At 41.7% G+C, this 19,318-nt stretch overlaps 1 protein-coding gene across 15 annotated transcripts in view; it reads left to right on the plus strand.

The window, feature by feature from the left end:
• Positions 1-19,318, plus strand: part of CAMTA1 (calmodulin binding transcription activator 1) — a 927,426-nt gene that overhangs the window by 763,979 nt on the left and 144,129 nt on the right. For all 15 annotated transcript variants that reach the window (XM_038376458.1, XM_038376466.1, XM_038376465.1 and 12 more), the window contains exon 6: positions 6,698-6,851. In XM_038376458.1, coding sequence (XP_038232386.1) covers positions 6,698-6,851 — 154 coding nt within the window. The remainder of the gene's footprint in view (positions 1-6,697; positions 6,852-19,318) is intronic.

The raw sequence follows: 19,318 nt of genomic DNA on the forward strand, positions 1-19,318 counted from the left end.
ATTCTGAACTTCTGACTTATATTCATTACTATAAACTTCCTTTTTTTTCCATTTGTTATATTTTATTTTTGTAGAGCTGCCTTCACTTCCTCTGTGAACCAGGTCAGGTTTTTAACCAATATGATCTTCTTTGATTATGGCTTTTTGGGCTTCTAGTAAAGTGTTCTGAAACAATTCCCAGTTATCATTCACATGTTTCTGATTAATTTATTTCTTCTAGCTGATTTGGCTCATAATTGTTTTCAGCTTTGTGAAATTGGCCTTTTTAAAGCTCCAAATATATTTGGACTTTATTCTGTTTGCACATTATAAATGATCACTTGTACCTAAGCTACCACTAACTTTTCATTCTGTGGTCAGTTCCTCTTTTTCTGTGAATATAGAATCCCCCTTGTTGGTTGCAACATTTTTTCAGTTAGGAAATTGACATTTATAATCTTTAGGAATTCTAAGGATGTGTTAGTACTGGCTGCATGAAACCTCCAGCACATGTCCCTCAAACTGAAGTTCCCCATATTCACACAGCTTTTTACCTACACATTATAGATAGGTGCATAAAGAGTCGGTCAACCTGTTTCCAAGTGTGATTTGATGGTGTGTAGCAGACACCAGCTAATGCTCCATCTTGTGCTTTATCTGTTAGGATATTGATCCATAAGCATTCAAGTTCATTTTCTTCTGAGTTACCAGTGACTTAGAAACAAATAATGCCACTTTTGACATAGAGTGCCACTTCCCTTCCCATTTTGCCCTCTTGATCCTTCGTAAATAGGTTATAACCATTGATGTTAACATTCAAATAGTGTGCATCATCCCACCAGTTTTCAGTAATAGCAACTAGATTGAATTTATGCTCATAGATGAGTAATTCAAATTCCTCTTGTTTATTACCCAGGCTCCTAGCATTGTTGTATATGCAATTCAATAATTTCTTCTCTCCGTGACCTTTTAATTTCTTGATTGATTTTTATCCTAAGTACCTTGATCCTGCACTAAATGAGTGCTCCTATCTTCCCTGCTTTTTATCCTTCCCTTTTGTTATTACTTTAATGTCCTCCTAACTTCTCTAGCCAACCTCTCCCCAAGGAGATTGGTTTCCCTTCTACAGAGGTGGAGGCCATCCAAACTATACAGCCCCATTTCCTGAAAGAAAGTGGACCAATGACCAACAAAACAAAAACCCTCCACAACACACCACTTAACTAGCCAGCAATTCATTTCCAGATCTTCTGTCCTTCTTCACTCAGGGGACAGGAAGGATCTCCTAGATGGCTTAGACATTCTTCTTCTTCTTCAGCACACTTCCGATTTCCCTGAAGTTATCTATTATCTGTGAGATATGGACCATTACCAATAGATGCTTGTGACTTAACAGTCTTCTGCCACTTGGTTTTTGGGTGGGTTTATTCCTTGCCGTTTCAAGAGCTTTGGGAGAGGATATGATTAGCTGCTGGGGTTTAATTTTTGTAATTCCCTTTTGTTGTTGTTGTTGTTTACCCCCTCAAACATGAGTGTCTTAAAGGGTTACTTCTAATGTAGCTGGATTTTAGGCCAGTAGAATTCTCTGCACTTGGATGCAAGCTTGTCAGAGGAGACCTCTCTAGCACCACTGTGGCATTCATTTCAGAAGGGGGTAAATTAGCCACAGGCATGAAATAAACATGGTACTTTAAGCAGATTGTAGGTGGCCATTGGCCCATGACACACTCTCCACCTCCAGTTGTCTAAAATCCGAACACATAAAACACTCACTGAGGTTGCTATGCTTTATTGTTCAAAGGGATTTTATTTTCTCAAATCCCAAGTCTCTTGTAATTATGAAAACTAAATCATGCTAAACCAATACATTCTCCAGCATTTTCTGCTAACGTCCCTCATTACACAGCCTCAGACGTGCTGTTTCCCTGGCAAGTCAGCTAACCACACACATAATCAGGATCCAAAGTGGAACAGGTTCAAGCATCCCAGAGGTACTGACACATGGCTAGGTAAGGATGCTGCGGCTAGTAGTGAGCTGAGGAAATTATTTTCAATATTGCTGCAGACAAAAAAAAATGCCATGGCACCATTCAGAAGGAATGCAGGAAGCTTAGTTTGGCTGGTAGATGGCACTGTCTTATCCTTTCCTTGTAGATGGAATCCAAATTTTCAAAAGAAATGTGAATATAAACTTAAAGAAGGGAAAAATATGGTTGTTCCTATCAATTCCTTTAGCTAGGTGTAATTGATATATCACTATGTTAATCCATGACTAAGAGGATTAATGATGGAATATGGGCTATGGTGTCCTCAGTATAGTGTTGATGCCCAGTTTCATATCACCATCTCATCCATTGGTTGGGGCTTGGAGGAGGATTATCTGATCAAGACTCAATCAAGACAAATCTGATAAATTTTGCAGGTTGAGGAAGCAACTGGAGGAAATAGCCTAGACTTCATTGGGGAAGTATTCCATGGCAAGTGTTCACAAGCTGAGGCTCTCATTGGCTCTCCTGGTGTTTCTGGATATCCTAGTAGCACCTGTGGCTAAAAGCTGTGTTCCTCCCTGTGTGCTTGGCAGGAAGGGTGGATTCTTAATTTAGGAAGTACATAGGTACCTAAACTCTGAAGTCTACTCCGGCTGCCAGTTCATTTCCAGGTGTGTGTTTGTCTCTAAAATCCCAAATGTTTTGGGCCCCAGCTGTCTGAGAGATGCCCCTGCTTGTGGGATGCTGCAGCAATTGAGATTAGCTGGGACCGCTTGAGCTGACACTTCCTTGCTTTAGCCATGAAAGGAGCAGGAGGGAGCATGTTCTCCATGAAGGGAGCATGACTCGCTTTCCCTACTGTTTGGTCTGTCAGACCCCCAAGCCTGCTGACCTTCCAGGCATGCTGCAAAGCCCATCTGTTTTCTGAGAGAATTTGGTTTAGGAGGGCAGTGTGGTTATTGAGGTAGTTATTGATTACTATTTATGGAAAGCCCAGATGGGTTAAATAGAGAAGAGTTTATCATTTATTATTAATTTATTTTGTAAGGTTTCGTATTGTACATGTGCCTTGATCTCTGAGTCAGGGGCATTTAAAACAATAAATAATAACTCTAATTTTAATTGCATGTCTTTGGTACTTTCTTTAGCACTTAGCTTTCCTTATGCTATATAAATCAGTGCTATCTAGCTTGTGGCTTTAGAGCTATGTGTGGCTCACTGAGGCTCCCACATACAACTCCCATGGAGTCCTTTGGTTTGCTGGAAATTCCTCTCTCTCTCTGCTGGTGTCACTGTAGTAGAGTAGTGATCACAGGACCGCATCTTACATTGCCTGGCACCCAGTGACCACACTTAACAAATGGGTCAAGGTGTGGGGGGACAGTATCAGCCAAGGTATGGGGGGGCACTATCAGCACACAGTGAGGCTGCGTTAGGATGCCACTCCACTATGACTTTGTGGATCCCAGCAGTTTCCATATGGTGACAGAGTGATTCTCCATCTCTTCAAGGCTGAAAGTCACAGAGAGAGCTGCCTAGGTAAACATCCTGTCCTTGTATCTTTCCTGACATCTGTAGTGTCCTGTGAGCTCCTTGTTTGTAGTTTGATTTTTGATAGATGGCTGACAACAGACTGAGACACTCATTCAGGAAACCCCATGCCCTATGTCCTGATTCTGATCTCGCTGTCTGTAGGGAAGACAGTAGAGTTACAATGGTGTAAAACCAGAGAAAGCGAGAACCAGGTCCATAGGCGCGTGATGGTGATTAATCTTTCGTGGCAGGTTAATCTCCATCAAAAGCTGGCAGCGCAGATTGAGTTTCCTCTGTTCATTAGAAAGAAGATCTCACAACAGGATACGCGGTCCATTTTATTTGCATTCCTTTCAGTGGCACCTCCCAGCCCATTTGTCACTGTTTCAGAATGACAGGTTAGTCTAATTACTTGTATGACAGTCACAACAGTATATCTGACGATCACTGACACTATTATAACTATCACATACAGCTGATAGAGCAGATCTCAATAGCTACTAAATGCCTAGGGAAAAACCAATAAAACTTTCCACTGATAAATCACTTGAAGGCAATTTTATGCAGTTAGTTATGATAAAAATCACCCCAAATGTTCAAAAGAGCTGTAAACCCTGAAATCAGCAGCTGATTGGGCAGCAGGTCGTTAAAGTACCACCCAGGTTTGTAGGCTGAGGTGCTGGAATTCTGCAGGTATTGGAATCAGTCACTATTTTCCTATCAAAAGAGACCTTTCTGCTCTTGTTCTGCAGCGCAGAGCTTTGGTGATATAACCTTCACTGAATTATTGGCATGTAGCTTGGATCCCAAAACACTGGTGTGCATTTGTATCTTATCTACATGTCATCAGCTCTCCTAGTGCTTACCTGAAGGTCCTCCAGTCTTGAGGTGACATGTCATTATTCTAAAAACAAGCTTACTTGGCCCACATTCCAGCTTCTCAGAGTGCTCAACTTTAGCATGTTTCCAATAATCTCCAAAGCTGGAATTTTGTGAATTGCAGTGGTAGCTCATATGGCTGTCTTCACCACAGTGTCATTGCATCCTGCTGGGTCCCTCTCATCTGTGATATGTCTGATTTCACTGGTACTTGATGCTTTAGTGGTGATGCTACATGGGGTGAATATCATAGAGAAACAACCTCTGCGTGCTGTGCAAATACAGATCACACATGACCCTTTCCTGACAGTATGGCTTGATGTATGTGAATCTCAAGTCTAACAGCTGTGCCAATATATCTATGCCACCTAACAAAGTTACACACACAGAAACATATACCATAATCATGGATATGGCTTGTCATACACCAACCAATAACTGGATAGAAACACAGTCTGTCAGTACACAGCTAGTGACTGAGGATGAGATTTTTCAGAAATGCTCAGCATTGACCTAAGTCTGGTCCTATTTAAGTCAACGGAAGTTTGACTATATAACACAAATTTTAAAGCATTTAAAAATTCGTCATTCCAAAACAAAAAATTGAAACATTTCATTCCAAAAATGTTGAAATGTCCCATTTTTCCTGTTTTTCTTCCCAAATGAAATTTTGCCAGAATTAGCTTAATTTCACAAAGTGCTTCCATTTTAATGAAACCATATATTACAATGGAATATGGTTCAGTCAAAATTTCTCCAATCAGCTCTAAGCCTAGGTAGCACAAGAGATAGTAAGCTACAGAGACTTTCACTGCTATGTCACTGGCTCATATCTGGAACAGATGATTGGTGACTGAAAGTCATCTTTTAACCGGGTTGTTCTCAGTGGCTGCATGAATTGCAGTGGTGACCTTAGTTCCAACTCTATTGGACAGGTAGCATCCTTGTTTGCTGTCTCAGCAAAATGGCAGGAAATTAATAGTGTGATATCTTGAGCATCTGCAAGATATCACAAGCCTGCAGGATTCTTGCCCATCAGAGGGATGAGAGCTTATTTACTTCATGATCCATTTTCAAGGCAAGTTAATTAGTAAATTGTCATTTTGGTACTGGAGTCTATTTGTTGCTCTCATTCTTTCTTCTCTGTTCAGTAGGAAATTGACTCCCGTTAGTACAGCCTTTGCAGACATGTGGCAGTTTGTGTTCCTGCTCCAATTTGGAGCTGGTCTCTAACAGCATTAATGAAACATTAGAGTTTTAATTAGACCATTATCCTATTTATTTTTATAAATAATTCCAAAATAGTCATTAAAGTTTGTGAACTTAGGAGTAAATGACTTTAGGGAAAGAAATCAAGTTTTCAGTCTTGTTATTATCTATTGTACAATCTCCTTGGGACATTGTGGGGAAACTACAATGGTTGTTTGTGTTGTTGTTAAGATGATTCATTTACCCACATTGTAATAAACATTCTGTTAGGTTTCCTAGTTGGAAAGTCTGTGTCACTGCAGCAGAACTGCAGTGCATCAAAGAGGGGTTGCATTTTCTTTCTTTCCCTCAATTCCTATGGGAAGAATATGAGTTGAGAAAATGAATGGGGCATTAAACAAACCTACAGGAGTGGGTACCCTGTAGTTGTTCAAAAAACTCTTAAACAGATGCTCTGCAGAGTTGTTCTCTGTTCCGATTCCAAATTTCTTCAGCTTGTCTTTTCATCACAAGCATGCAAGATTCTTCAAAAGGCAAGAAATTACAGGCCTGACTGGAAGGAAGCTATGCTCAGGGGCACTGTGTAATATTGTCAGTTTCCTTGACTTTCTCCCTCCATTTTCCTGCAAATTTATTGAAAGTGTGGCTCTTGTTGATGTTCTCATGTAGATTTCAAATACTCTAATGTGAACCAAAACTGATCAAAGCATTTGATCGAGCAAATGAGTCATGTGCCTCTTAAACCAAAGCAAGTTCTGTAGCTGTTGTGACTGGTGTTTGGAGGAGTCTGCAGTTGTTGATACTGTAGTGGGTTGAAAAGGATTTGTACTAAGCAAACAAAGATAATAGTAAGACTGCAAGCAAAGGGACTCAGGAGGGAGGCTGCTGTGTGCAAAGAATTCTATCTCATGTGTTGTCATTGCAACCTCTTATAAAATGGCTGTGGTCTCAGGGAATTAATGTACAAAATGGGAATGAATACTGGCTTTTTTCTGAGATTGAATTTTGAATAAATAATAGAGTGAAGATAAAGCTGCCTACTTGCAAAGAGGGAAAGAAGACAGAAGTGGCCCCAGGTGTTTATAATTATTCTCCTGTTCTCCCTATAGAACCCTGACATCGTATTGGTGCACTACCTGAATGTACCTGCCATAGAGGACTGTGGAAAACCATGTGGTCCCATCCTGTGCTCAATAAACACAGACAAGAAGGAATGGGCAAAATGGACGAAAGAGGAACTCATTGGACAGCTCAAACCAATGTGTGAGTACTTGAGGATTTCCAGCTGCACTGGGCAGTAGGGGGCTTGTTTTCTGTATGTTCCTGCAGAAACACCAAGTATGGAAACTGTTGCAGACAGTGATCTGGCTTGGCCTATTTAAACACTGAATGTACTATACACATTACAGGATGAAGGACAGTCTGGAGACTATTTCCCCTGTTTTAGATGTTTTATGTCCAGCTAGTCTGAGGCCTGGCTGGGCTTCCCTTTCTGCAGGTGCAGCATGCGTCCACAAATTTTGTAGCCATAAAATGAATTGTAGGCATTAATCTGAGCACTCACTCCTTGAACTACATGATCTGCACTCACTCCTTGAACTACATGAGATTTGGGCCTGCAGTTCAATTATACAATTAGTGCCCACCTAAGGGAATGGCGCCCTTTTGATAACTTCCCCCGAGTTCCCCTTTGTAGTAACACTGATTGGTCCAAACTGCCTGGCCTGGGATTCTGATAATTCACAAAATAAACTTGGACACAAATTTAAAAAAAATTGAGAAAAAGCAAGTCCCAGGTGTCCTTGGAAACTTCAGAGTCTTTCCCATTTTGTGCTCCCCTAAGGAACTGCACTTTTGAAAGCCTGCTCCCTGGGCTGGGGTATTTTGGGATGCTTGCATGAGGTATTTTGGGGAACAGGATCAGAATGTTTAAAAGTGCAGTGTCTGTGCAGACCTTTGGTGTTCAGGCTTTTCAGGGTGGGGTCTATGTACGTCGTAGATATTAACTTACTGTCTTGTGACCTTTCTGTGACAAATCCTCTGTCCAAAGCACCCAGTCCCAACCCCTCTTACCATCTATCCCCACTTGTACCTGGTGCGATTTCAGTCTTCCCCACCTGATGAACCCTTCAGAAAGGCATTCCAGACCTTCCCAAAAGTATCTGATCCTGTCCCCCCCTTCTCCCTCTAGTTTATCCTAGATACAAAATTCACCTGTTACCTTGCCTCCCTGCCCCAACCAACAGGGACCTTGTCACTACCTCTGAACCCTTACAGTTCCCCTAGTTTACAGTTTAAAATGCATCCGATGAAGTGAGCTGTAGCTCACGAAAGCTTATGCTCTAATAAATTTTTTAGTCTCTAAGGTGCCACAAGTACTCCTTTTCTTTTTGCGAATACAGACTAACACGGCTGCTACTCTGAAACCTAGTTTACAGGTGTCTTTCCCCAAGAGCTACTCAGCATTTGAAGCATTTTATATATAAGATTGACATAGATTGCTGTTGCCTACAAATAGCTTTTATTGAACTGACTTTAATTTTATCAGCAAGGAGCCCCATGCAGGAGCATCTTTCAGGTGCAAATTTTCTGATGTAAACAGCTATTAAAAGAAGAGCTATCCCCGTTCCCTCAGTTATCTGCACTGAAAAATATTTGAGTGAAATTCCTTAGTGATCAAACTCTATTGATTTCAGCCCTCTGACACTAAGGATAATCTTGTCCTATAATCTATTGCTCATGTCCATTGGAGACTTTGGTTTGAAACTAGTTTTGACTTTGCAAGCTCCATTATAGAATTCTGACATCTCTCCCTCATACCAGCTGAACAATAATAATAACTAGAAACTAGATTGTTTTGGGATGAGTGTCAGTAACTGTTTTTCAGACTTCTGCAAGCTAAGGAAAGAGCTGCTTAGGAGGCTTGCAGTGGTACAGAGAAGTGTGCCCTGCACACAGGCAGCTCCATGGAACCCTCTCCAGCACTGGAATTGCCCAGAAGTACAATATCTTCTTCAATGGCTACAAATGAAAGGGAAGTGCCATCAAGTAGAACCTGGCATATTTTTAACAAGTGCTCGTGCAGTTTCCTGGTAACTAACGTTCACTGGAATTGAGAGATTCTGTCCTGTAAAAATGGGCTGAGAGGGATATTTTCTAACCTGTCACTCTAACAAGTGGAGATAGAGTCACAGTCTTTGTACAAACCTCACTTGCAGGGTTGCAAGCCAATTTCCTATCCTATTCAGTTATCCTACTAATGATTGCAATGGATAGGAGTCTAGTGAAGGGATACTAATACTCTGACAGCTTCATGTGGGGTGATAGGAGTTAGAGAGTACTCAGCAAAGCCAGGATGGAGGTTGATTTGGTGCTAGTGCTAGGAAGTTCATTTTCAGGAGTGATGAGACTTTTAATTTTCTCTGAAATAAAACCTGGCAAAAGTTCTTAGCCCAAACACAAAGTTAAAATGATAAATTAGTAAATACTTTTCTGACTGAGCCTTCATGTCCATCCATAAATTTGCCCTGTTATTGAATAAGAGAGTCCGGAGCCGGTCGATAAAGTATGGGGATTGTCTAGGGAGGCAGTGTACTCTGGAGGGAAGAGCAAGAGAGTGCAGTCAGGAGGACTTGGGTTCGGATCCTGGCTCTGCGGCAGACAATCTGTGTGGCCTCACAAAGTCACTTCACCAGTGGGGATAATGATAATAAGTGACGTCATGCATGTAAAGCTCTGTAGGAATTAAGTGCCACACCACTGAATTCATTGAGTGAGCAGAGTGATCTATATATTTGCAGCAGTGTGACTCTCACCTAAGTGGCCAGGTCAGATCAGATGGGTCCACTAGTCCAATCCTTAGTGCCCTGAAGGAGGTAACCTGTATTACACTTTGCATAGATATAGCCAAGCTTGACTGAAGAGCCCAGTTTGAATAGGCCATAACTACCTCGCTGGGCAAACTGCTCTGCTCTGGCAGACTGCTGTCCAAAGTCAGGAAGGAAACCATTTGAGCAATCAGGGCTAAAAAACAGGGATGCTTTTTTTACTGTCAGGATATTTTAACACCATTATCAAGAAAGACTTGGAAAGACAGTACAGTATAGAATAGGCATAGAGGGACAAATTCTGCTCTCCATTACTCTGGTGCAGGGGTCGGCAACTTTTGAGAAATGGCTTGCCAAGTCTTCATTAATTTAAGGTTTTGCGTGCCAGTAATAAATTTTACATTTACAGGGGCCCCCGATGGAACCCCAGACTGGCAGCGGGCTGAGCGGGGCCGGCAGCCAGGACCCCGGCTGGCAGGGGGCCGGGCGGCTGGAACCCCAGACCAGCAGCGAGGTGAGCAGGGCCAGCGGCTGGTATCCCGGGCCGGCAGCAGGCAGAGCGGGGCCGATGGGCAGGACCCCGGCTGGCAAGGGGCCAGCGGCCGAAACCCCAGACCGTCAGTGGGCTAAGCGGGGTGGCGAATAGAACCCCAGACCAGCAGTGGCTCACCCACTGCCGGTCTGAGGTTCCGCTGGCTCCTGCCAGCCAGGGTCCAAACCGCCGGCCCAGCTCAGTCCACTGCTGGCCTGGGGTTCCATTCACCAAGGCAGGCAGCGGGCTGAGTGGGGCCAGGGGCCGGGACCCCAGCTGGCAGCAGTGTGCCAGTAAAAATCAGCTCGCGTGCCGCAGGTTGCCGACCCCTGCTCTGGTGTGAATCAGGAGTAACTCCATTGGCATCAGGTAGACTCTTGATTCTCCTTGGTGTTACAGAGCAAGCTCTGTCACTTCATGCAGATAATCTGTCTATCAAACAGTACCTCACACAGACAAATGTCTGAGTCATTCAGATTCAGCTGGAAATGTTTCTCTCGTTCCCATTGAGATCATAAATTTCTCCTTTCTCAATAATAGAACAGCAGAGGTTCTGTTTAGATTGTATCAGGACTAGACAGCCTAGGGACTAACTCAGCATCACTGAGGACTCTTCTTTTTCTTTAATTAAGCAAATTAAACACAGAAATCTATGGGCAAGGGAACTTGCGTGAGAGAGATCAGTTCTGTTTTTTTCTTTTTTCTGGTTTGTGTCTTTTCAGCCCTGATTCACCCCTTTAGCAGGGTATTGCAGAGGTCTATGGATAAGTGTATGATAGTGAATACAATTAGCACTGCACTATATCTGTGATATACAATTTAAACTTCTCCTGCTAGCATAGGGTACCATGTTTAATGTAGACTGGTGTTTTGTGTGTTCTGCAAATGCCTAAATGTAGAGAGATCAGGTCAGTGGGAATCCCAGCTACCATGGCACAACGTTCTTATCTTCAGATATTTACAGTGATAAATTGTGTGTTCTGTGCCACCCACAACAGAAGCATATTCCACAGAATGCTGAAGCAGATGTCACTTGAAAAGATTACATTGTGTCCCATTCCCAGGAGTATATGTCCCAATATACATATAAATAACTTGTTTGCGATCAGAAAGAGAAATTAGGTATAAAGTAGAACCATAGAGGAGAAAATGAATTCAACAACCATAATACTGAAACTAAGCACTAATGGCTGACTCTGTAGGAATCCATTCCACTATTTTTGATTCCTCCAACAGGGTGCTGGTATTCTGACAGACCCAAAACAATCAGAGGGAAAATGTATGCTAAACATGAAACAAAAGATGCCGATTTCTGGCTTAGCCCTCAGGGATATTCCTTCCTAGCGTAAGTGGCCACACAGTGATCTTATCTGGTCTGCATCATTATTGACTCTAGGATTGTGCAATTTCTTCATTACTTTCCAACTCTCTTGAGACTATTTTGTTACTGTGGGGAGGATAGGCACTTGGGTTCTCAGGAGTCCATATCAGGTGGGACACAGATCTCTGCAGTGCTTCAGCACTATACCTATGAGAATAGAGCCAAAAAGGAATATTTGGGGGGTTTTAAATGAGTGGTCTTGTCCCAGGTGCCCCCTCATGGCAGCCCTGCAAGTGGCCACTCACCTCAGTTACCCTTCTGAGTCCCCAGTAACTCCATATGAGCTTATAGCCTAGTCCATAATCCATAGTTTGTCAAAACATAGTGAAAAAGTCTATAACTCAAAAATCACAAAACGTAGTCCATATCACCCTCCCCCATCCCAGTGCATGTAATCTTTAAAACCCAGCTTTGTTCTCACCATATCTGGACTCTTTCTCAGTCCTCCTCTGCCAGACAGACACCCTGGCCCTTTTTTCAGGGATGCAGTTCCACTCTTTCCAGCAGAACTCCTACAGCCTCTCTGCTAGGACCATCCTTGCCAGGGGAGAATCCATCACTCCCTCTGGCCCTCTTATGGTTCCTTTGGGGCCCAGCTCTCTGGCAAGCAGACATCAGTCAGCTCCACAGCTGCTCTGTAGCTTAGAGCCAGCAGGCATCTCCCTCTGCTTCTCTCTGGCCTTCAGCCCTTTCCAGTCCTGGTTCTCTGGCTTGAGGACGTCAGCCAGCAAACTCCTCTTGCTGCTGTTCTGCCTTCAGCCCTCTCCCAGGAGCCACCTTCTCACTTTGGCACTTCTCGTGTTCCTGACTGAACCAGTCTGCTCTGACTTTCCTGATCGCTTTCACACCAGGACTCTCACAGCCCCTGGGTGCTGCCCCATTGTCTTAATTGGTCCAGCTAGGAGCACCTGGACTGGAACAGGACAGTTGAGTCCAGTTTCATTTAATGGCCCAGCTACCCTGTTACAGGAGTCATGAAAAGAAAAAGGCCCACAATGCCCTTAATAAATTCCTGTATATGTCAGTACAATCACTGAACCTAGTGTGAGTGTCAGTCAGCCCATCTTATAGCTGCTGCTTCCTTTCATACACCAAAGAAACAAAGAATGTGCTAAGTTGCTCATTTGACCCAGTTCATTCCCTTTCCTTGCTTTCTTTTCCTTTGTCTCACAAAGATAGCTGGAAAGGCCACAAATTACAGGATGGAAAGACTGGATATGCTAACCAGAAGACTCTAGGAACTGATTAAATTGCACTGAAATTCAAGGTGTGGCTGAGATCAGACTAAAATCTTAATACCTAACAAGCAGGAAATGTGGCAGCCTGTTCAAAAATCTGCAGTGCATCAAGAAAATTATGTGAAAACTACAACAAACTAGCCATAAATCTAATAATACTTGGCTCTTTTATGTCTCAGGAGGGAAGAGTGAAGTTCTGCATGATTATTCAGTGTGCATGCATATACACGTCTCTGTTTACGGATGCACATCCTGGGAAACGCATCCTTGGAAATGTAGCTAAAATAAAAGCTTTTGATTCTGATCAAACTTGGAAAACATAGAGGGCACAGATAACTATGTTCAGGGAATGTAGGGGGTACTTGTTGCCAAGAAGGCATCCGATTTGGCTCCAAAATTGAGCATGCCATGAAATTTTGATGCCAAACCCATTAACTTCATCACATTTTCACATAAATCATATTCTCTCAAAGACTTCACAGTTTGATTTCCTGATGTTTCCAAATTTCTCTGCCCTAAAGCAGATTTGTCAGTGATTTAATCAAAATGTTGTGCATAGTATCAGTGGTGAAGTGAGAGTCTAATTTGCAAGCAGTCACCTTTTTACCTGTTGCATAATGCAGATCTTATTGTTTTATTCCTTTGAAACTCAAGCTTCTGTGATGAGCTTTGATTTTATTAAATCCCACATTTAAAACAACTCTGTTATGACAGAGCTTGGCTGCACTCGGAAGTCTGAAGTTTAATTACAGAGACTATGTACCATCTCCACAGGGATGTTTTGGGTAGGATTTTATAGTTCCTGTAACTATGATTTTACTTCAGAGTTATGAAGGGAAATCACACTGGGGAGAACTCTCCTTCCTCAGAGAGAGGGCCATTTCAGATCATAGACAAGTGGAAAAGGAACATTACAATTATGCTTGATGATTCTGTAATGAACATTAGATGGTTACATGTGGGCCTTTAAATACTGAGCTCCACATAGCTGATCCTGTTCAGCCCCTACCTCTGTGGGTAAAGAAAGCACCGGGGAAATCAGAGTGTACTAATGCAAACTAAAGCAGAGTCAACGCTGCTACAGCTAGAGGCCGGAAACCTGTCCTCTTGAGGGATATGTGCCAGGGGAGCTGAAAATAAAGTGGCAGATGGCTGCTGGGGAGGGATGGAGAGGGTTAGAGAACATCAGCCAGAACAAAGAACCATTTATCCTGAGGTGCCATGTGAGTCTCTTTGCAATGTGGATTTTGGTAGAAGAGTGTTCGCTCAGGTTTAGTCTTTTTGTAATTGACTTGGTTCCTCTCTCTTCCCTGTGGTGACATTCCTACATTCAGTCAGGGCATCAGCAAGGACAAGAACTAAAGGTGTTGCTTCAGTACACACAAACTCCAAGCTCTGGACTTCACATCAGCTGTATGATTCCAGGGACATACTGTGACCTTGGCCATTGTGAAAAGGTCCTTCTTGCTGGCCCCTTAACAAGCTCTCTCTCAACAACGTGCTCCATACAAAACTGCAGAAATGCTCCTCTCCTTGTTCTGTATCTGGGCTTGAATCTTAGGTTACGGATGAAAAATGGCCCTTTCAGTACTACCCAGCAGCTCCAAGAGCTTTGTGGAAACATTGTTAACTTGTTTTAATCTAGTTGGTCTGCGAACTAATCAAGAGATTGAAATTAACCCATCTGAACATCCATGAAGGGTAAATAGACGCTTGGAAATACTCTGAGGATTTTATTTCCATTTAAATCTCCAAATGATTTCCCTTACTAAAATTACTGAGATGAGACTGTATACACTGAAATAATCAAGCTGACTTCAGTTTTTATTATTTGGGATCCTGGGCCTAGTTCTGATAGTTGAGTCATCTGCATTTGCAGCCGGGCATTCATGTTAGTTCATGGTTGTTCAGTCAAACTGGATTATCCCTAGTGATGTGTTAGGTCTCAACCCAGTGACTATCTCAATATTTCCCTCTAGATTACATCACTTTGCAAAATCTCATTAATATAGATGCAGGCATGTTTGGTGGGGGTGATCTGCTATTCAAAATCTTTAGATGGATGAATCCATCTAGAGTTAGGAGATCAGAAATACAGGTGCTGTTCATATTATTTAAAAATTCTGGTATTAAAACTGCAATTAAATGTTATCATAGAAAATACAAGGACATATTCAAAGCTAGCTACTAAAGTCATTTTGTTGGTGATAATGCAGCTGTTGTATCTTAGAGATGGCAGAGTACAAGTTGGTCTCCTGAAAGTGTCATATGGAATGGTTTGCTTCTGAAGAGACCTGTTGGAATAGGATCCCTGTAAGACATTTATACAAAATGAGAACTGATAATGTGTCAGGAGATTTCTCTGGGTGTTTTCTTTCTGAGACACCTGTAAGTCATTTCTATATGTCTGTGATGAAGCCTGGCCCTCAGCTTGGCATTGCCCTTAATTGTTTTCCTCTTGTGCCCTATTATCCTTGATTTGAGGATTCTCTGAACAGATCAGCAGATGTCCTTAGAGGCATCTGGTGGTACAAACAAAATACTGGGGCAGAATTCAACACAGCAGAACTCTGTGTATATATACACACCATATGATCAGCAAATCATGGGCCAGCTTGGCAGTGGGGGGTCTCTCCAAATTCTCCTCCCTTTTGGCTTCCTCTCTCTCTCAGCCAGCAAATCATGACCTGAAGGCTTGCAGCTGGTGATTTCTGAGTTCTGATCCTTGTTTCATGTCCACTATAACTAAGAACTAAAATGTGGTCTCTAAAATCAGATGTTTCTATCCCTTAGTGAACTATTGTGGTGATAATTAATAACACTGCCTTCACACAGTCACAGCTGGAGAAACTGCAGGCTGTACATGGAACTTTTGAAACTTTATTTCTTTGAGTATGAAAAGATACCACTGTTATACAATCAAACACACAAATATCGTGTTCATCCTCGTATCCACCCATTCTCTCCGGACATGCTCAATTCTGGCTCTGTAAATGAAACACCCCAGCGCTTTTGGTAGTGACCTGGGACCCACCACAGACTGCACTGTCTATGCTATCACATCTGTGGCGGGGCTTACATGCTGAGGGAGTGGGATAGATAGTGGGACTACCGGTGTCAGAGTTGAAGATTAAATAGAAAGCTTAAGTTAAATTCAGTTTCAAAACTTGATAATTCTGATAGCCAATGAGAATCTATTTTCTGTGGACATCCATACAAAAGCCTGCTGGGGTATTCCCATTTCCTCTTGGTCATTACATTTTATGAGGATACCAGATTTAAAGAGCCACTGTCAAGTAATCAGGCCCCAAATGTAGACTTTCTTCAGTTGATCAAGGGGGTGGTCTTGCGGTTTTACAAAGCTCTATACAAATAGAAATATTTTCATGCTTAAAAACCCCCAAATCTATTAAAATAGAGTATGGGGGAATTTGAAACTTCCACAGCTGCTGTGCTAGAAATCTGAAATGCAGCTACAAAGGACTATTTCTGGAGAGTCAGAAAGTGACCATAAACAGAAAGTAAAGCTTATCAATGTAGTCACATCTGACCTAAATGTGAAAAGTAAATTAAATATGTAAAATTGTTCCAGTTTTAATAATCTCAGTTTTTATCAGTATCACAGAACTGATATTTTTGGTTGGCCTAAGTCTTACCTGTTTGTTTTTTTTGATGAAAAAACAATACAAATTTAATTACAATACTTGTTATTCTATTCCATATAGGTTCTTATGCCATCCTCATTACTGTAGAATCTGAGCTCCTTCTAATAGTGTGACTAATATCTGTCACATGCTTGTTCTTTTATTCTCTCCCCAGGGGGAGATGTGTGCAGTGGAGTGTTTTATTTTGGAATATTTTTAATCTAATACATATATAAACATGAAGCTGTCTGTATATGTTAGAGAAGGCAAGGCCAAAGAAATGTACCTTTTACTTGGAGCAGAAGATGAAGGCTGTGCATTCCTGAGGAAGTTCATTCCACAATCTGGGATCAGTCCCCAAGGAAGCTCTGTCTCGTGCACAGACAAGTTTTACCTGTATTGTAGAAAGTTCCATTGTCCCAGAGGAGCGAAACTGGTGACCACAGACTTCATCCCAGAGCTTTAGGCAATCTTTTAGATACCAGTTAGCTCTATTACAATGTAATAAACCTAGTGTATAAAAGTGGGTGTTAATAATAGTGAAGCAATACCACGAAGAACATTAGACCAAACAGTCCCCAGAACAGACAAATATTAGCTCAGTATCAGTTATTGAAATGTCTTTTGGACATGGGTGCCAGTATTATTTCTTTATTTTGAATACTGACTATATTTGGCAAGACTTTAAATTATTTCTGTTTCTTGTTAGCCTTGCATTCTGGATTGTGGACTGCTATTGAATGCAGAGTGTCCCCCAGATGGTTTCCTAAATAATTCTAGTTACAGATGCTTATAAATTAGCTGTTGATTTGGATTATGTCCTGAGTTCATGATGGCTTCACTCACTAAAATACAGATGGGACCTTTGAAAGAGCTGGTGGAATATGTTCAATGTGTAGATGGTGGTGGTGGAGGAGTGGGCAGAGGGGGTGAGATGTATTGGTGTTGTAGTTCTTTCACTCTTCTTGTTTGTCCTCCACAGCTGAACAAGAAGGCCTGATGTTTTCAATGAAACACACTCTTTATTAATAATATTTTAACAAACCTGTCTTCTGTCAGTATGTTATTAAAAATCATTGGTCACTGAAAATGTTATGAAAAAGTTATTGTCAAAAGAAAATCCATTAAAACAATCTCTGACATTCTTCATTCAGTCCTGGTATTATCTAGGTACAATACCTCATTTGACAATTAGCTCACATTACTTCCCATGTGCCTGGTACTTACTGGAGACTTACACATCCCGTGACTAATGAACAATTACTGTGTCGGGGAGTCTTGTTTTCTCTTAATTATTCAGATCAAAGACCAAAACATCCACTATTGGGGGGTTGGGATTTTTGTTCTTGGACTGTAATCTTGATGATTATAGAATATCATGAAGCAAAATCAACAAAGGCTTTCATTTCCCATGAAAGCAAGGAGGAATTCATTTTCTAATCAGTTAGTGCCACCTGGTGGCCAGTGCCAAAAAATTTATTACTGGCTGGAAAGAGCATTAGTGGGACACTGTGCTGTTTGGTGATAGGTTTCAGAGTGGTAGCCATGTTAGTCTGTATCAGCAAAACTAACGAGAGTCCTTGTGGCACCTTAGAGACTAACAAATTTATTTGGGCATAAGCTTTCGTGGGCAAGAATCCACTTCATCAGATGCATGGAGTGGAAAATACAGGAGCAGGTATAAATACATGAAAAGATGGGAGTTGCCTTACCAAGTGAGAGGCCCATTTCAAACAGTTGAATAGAAGTCTCTGCGCAAAAGAATAAATGGACACAAATCTGACATCAGGAATTATAACTTTCAAAAACCAGTAGGAGAACACTTCAGTCTCCCTGGTCACTCAATAACAGACCTGAAAGTGGAAAATCTTCAACAAAAAAACTTCAAAAACAGACTCTTATGTGAAACTGCAGAACTTGAATTAATTTGCAAACTGGACACCATCATATTAGGCCTGAATAAAGACTGGGAGTGGTTGGTCATTACAAAACCTAAACCTAATTTCCCCCATATTAATTTTCCCCTACTGTTACTCACACCTTCTTGTCAACTGTTTGAAATGGGCCACTATCATTACCACTACAAAAGTTATTTTTCCTCCCTTGGTATCCTACTGTTAATTGAATTGTCTTGTTAGACTGACCTCACACTTGGTAAGGCAACTCCCATCTTTTCATGTATTTATACCTGCTCCTGTATTTTCCACTCCATGCATCTGATGAAGTGAGTTCTAGCCCACGAAAGCTAATGCCCAAATAAATTTGTTAGTTTCTAAGGTGCCACAAGGACTCCTCGTTGTTTGTGCTATTTGGAAGCACCTTAAGGAAAGGCTCCCCAAAGGGTTTAATAAAATAGTGTGTGTGATAAATACCAAATGCCTAACTCTGCTCTGTTAGCCCACGGCAGTTCAGAGGGTTTGCACAAGTGTGACTGAGAGCAGAATTTGGTCTCATTTGTCTAGGGAGTCAGTATTTCTTGAGGGTTACTGTTCCTGTCTGCTGGTATCACTTTGACTGCAAAGATGTGAAAGCCAATAGAATTCTGGAAATCCTTTTATAATTTACATAGCTTTGATTGTTTTTAATGTATGGAACAATATTTCAATATAAGGATTAATATAGGATCCTAACACTATTAGGATTTCTTGACAGAGAGCTTGCCTTACACACACCCATACCCATGGCCCACAGTAAGCTGGATTGTGTCTAAGCTGTTTATATTCAGTAAGCAAGTTTTTGGAAATCCATTATTTTAATAACACACTATAGAACGTCTCTCTCCTTGGGGGCCTTTAATAGCTGAAGTGAGCCTCTAGCTTAGACTCTATTCTTGGGGTAGTTTCAGATTTAGCCTCTATGGTGTCTCAGGGCAATACCCAACAGCTCCACAGGCATAAAGGCAAAATTGTCACAGATGCTATGGTGATTTGGGCCTATTGCAAAGACCAGCTGAGGGAGTCAATTTCTTCCAGAAACCAGACATCCTTTGGTTTGATTTAGCTAGTCATGGACTCCTCTCTTATTACACTTTATGTTTTCTGTGTATGAGGCTCTGTGTATGAGGCCCAAAGGCAAGGTATTTCTTTCCTGCCTGGCTTTGCTACTATA

The sequence above is a fragment of the Dermochelys coriacea genome, chromosome 18 (assembly GCF_009764565.3).
Source record: "Dermochelys coriacea isolate rDerCor1 chromosome 18, rDerCor1.pri.v4, whole genome shotgun sequence".
Lineage (NCBI taxonomy): Eukaryota > Metazoa > Chordata > Testudines > Dermochelyidae > Dermochelys > Dermochelys coriacea.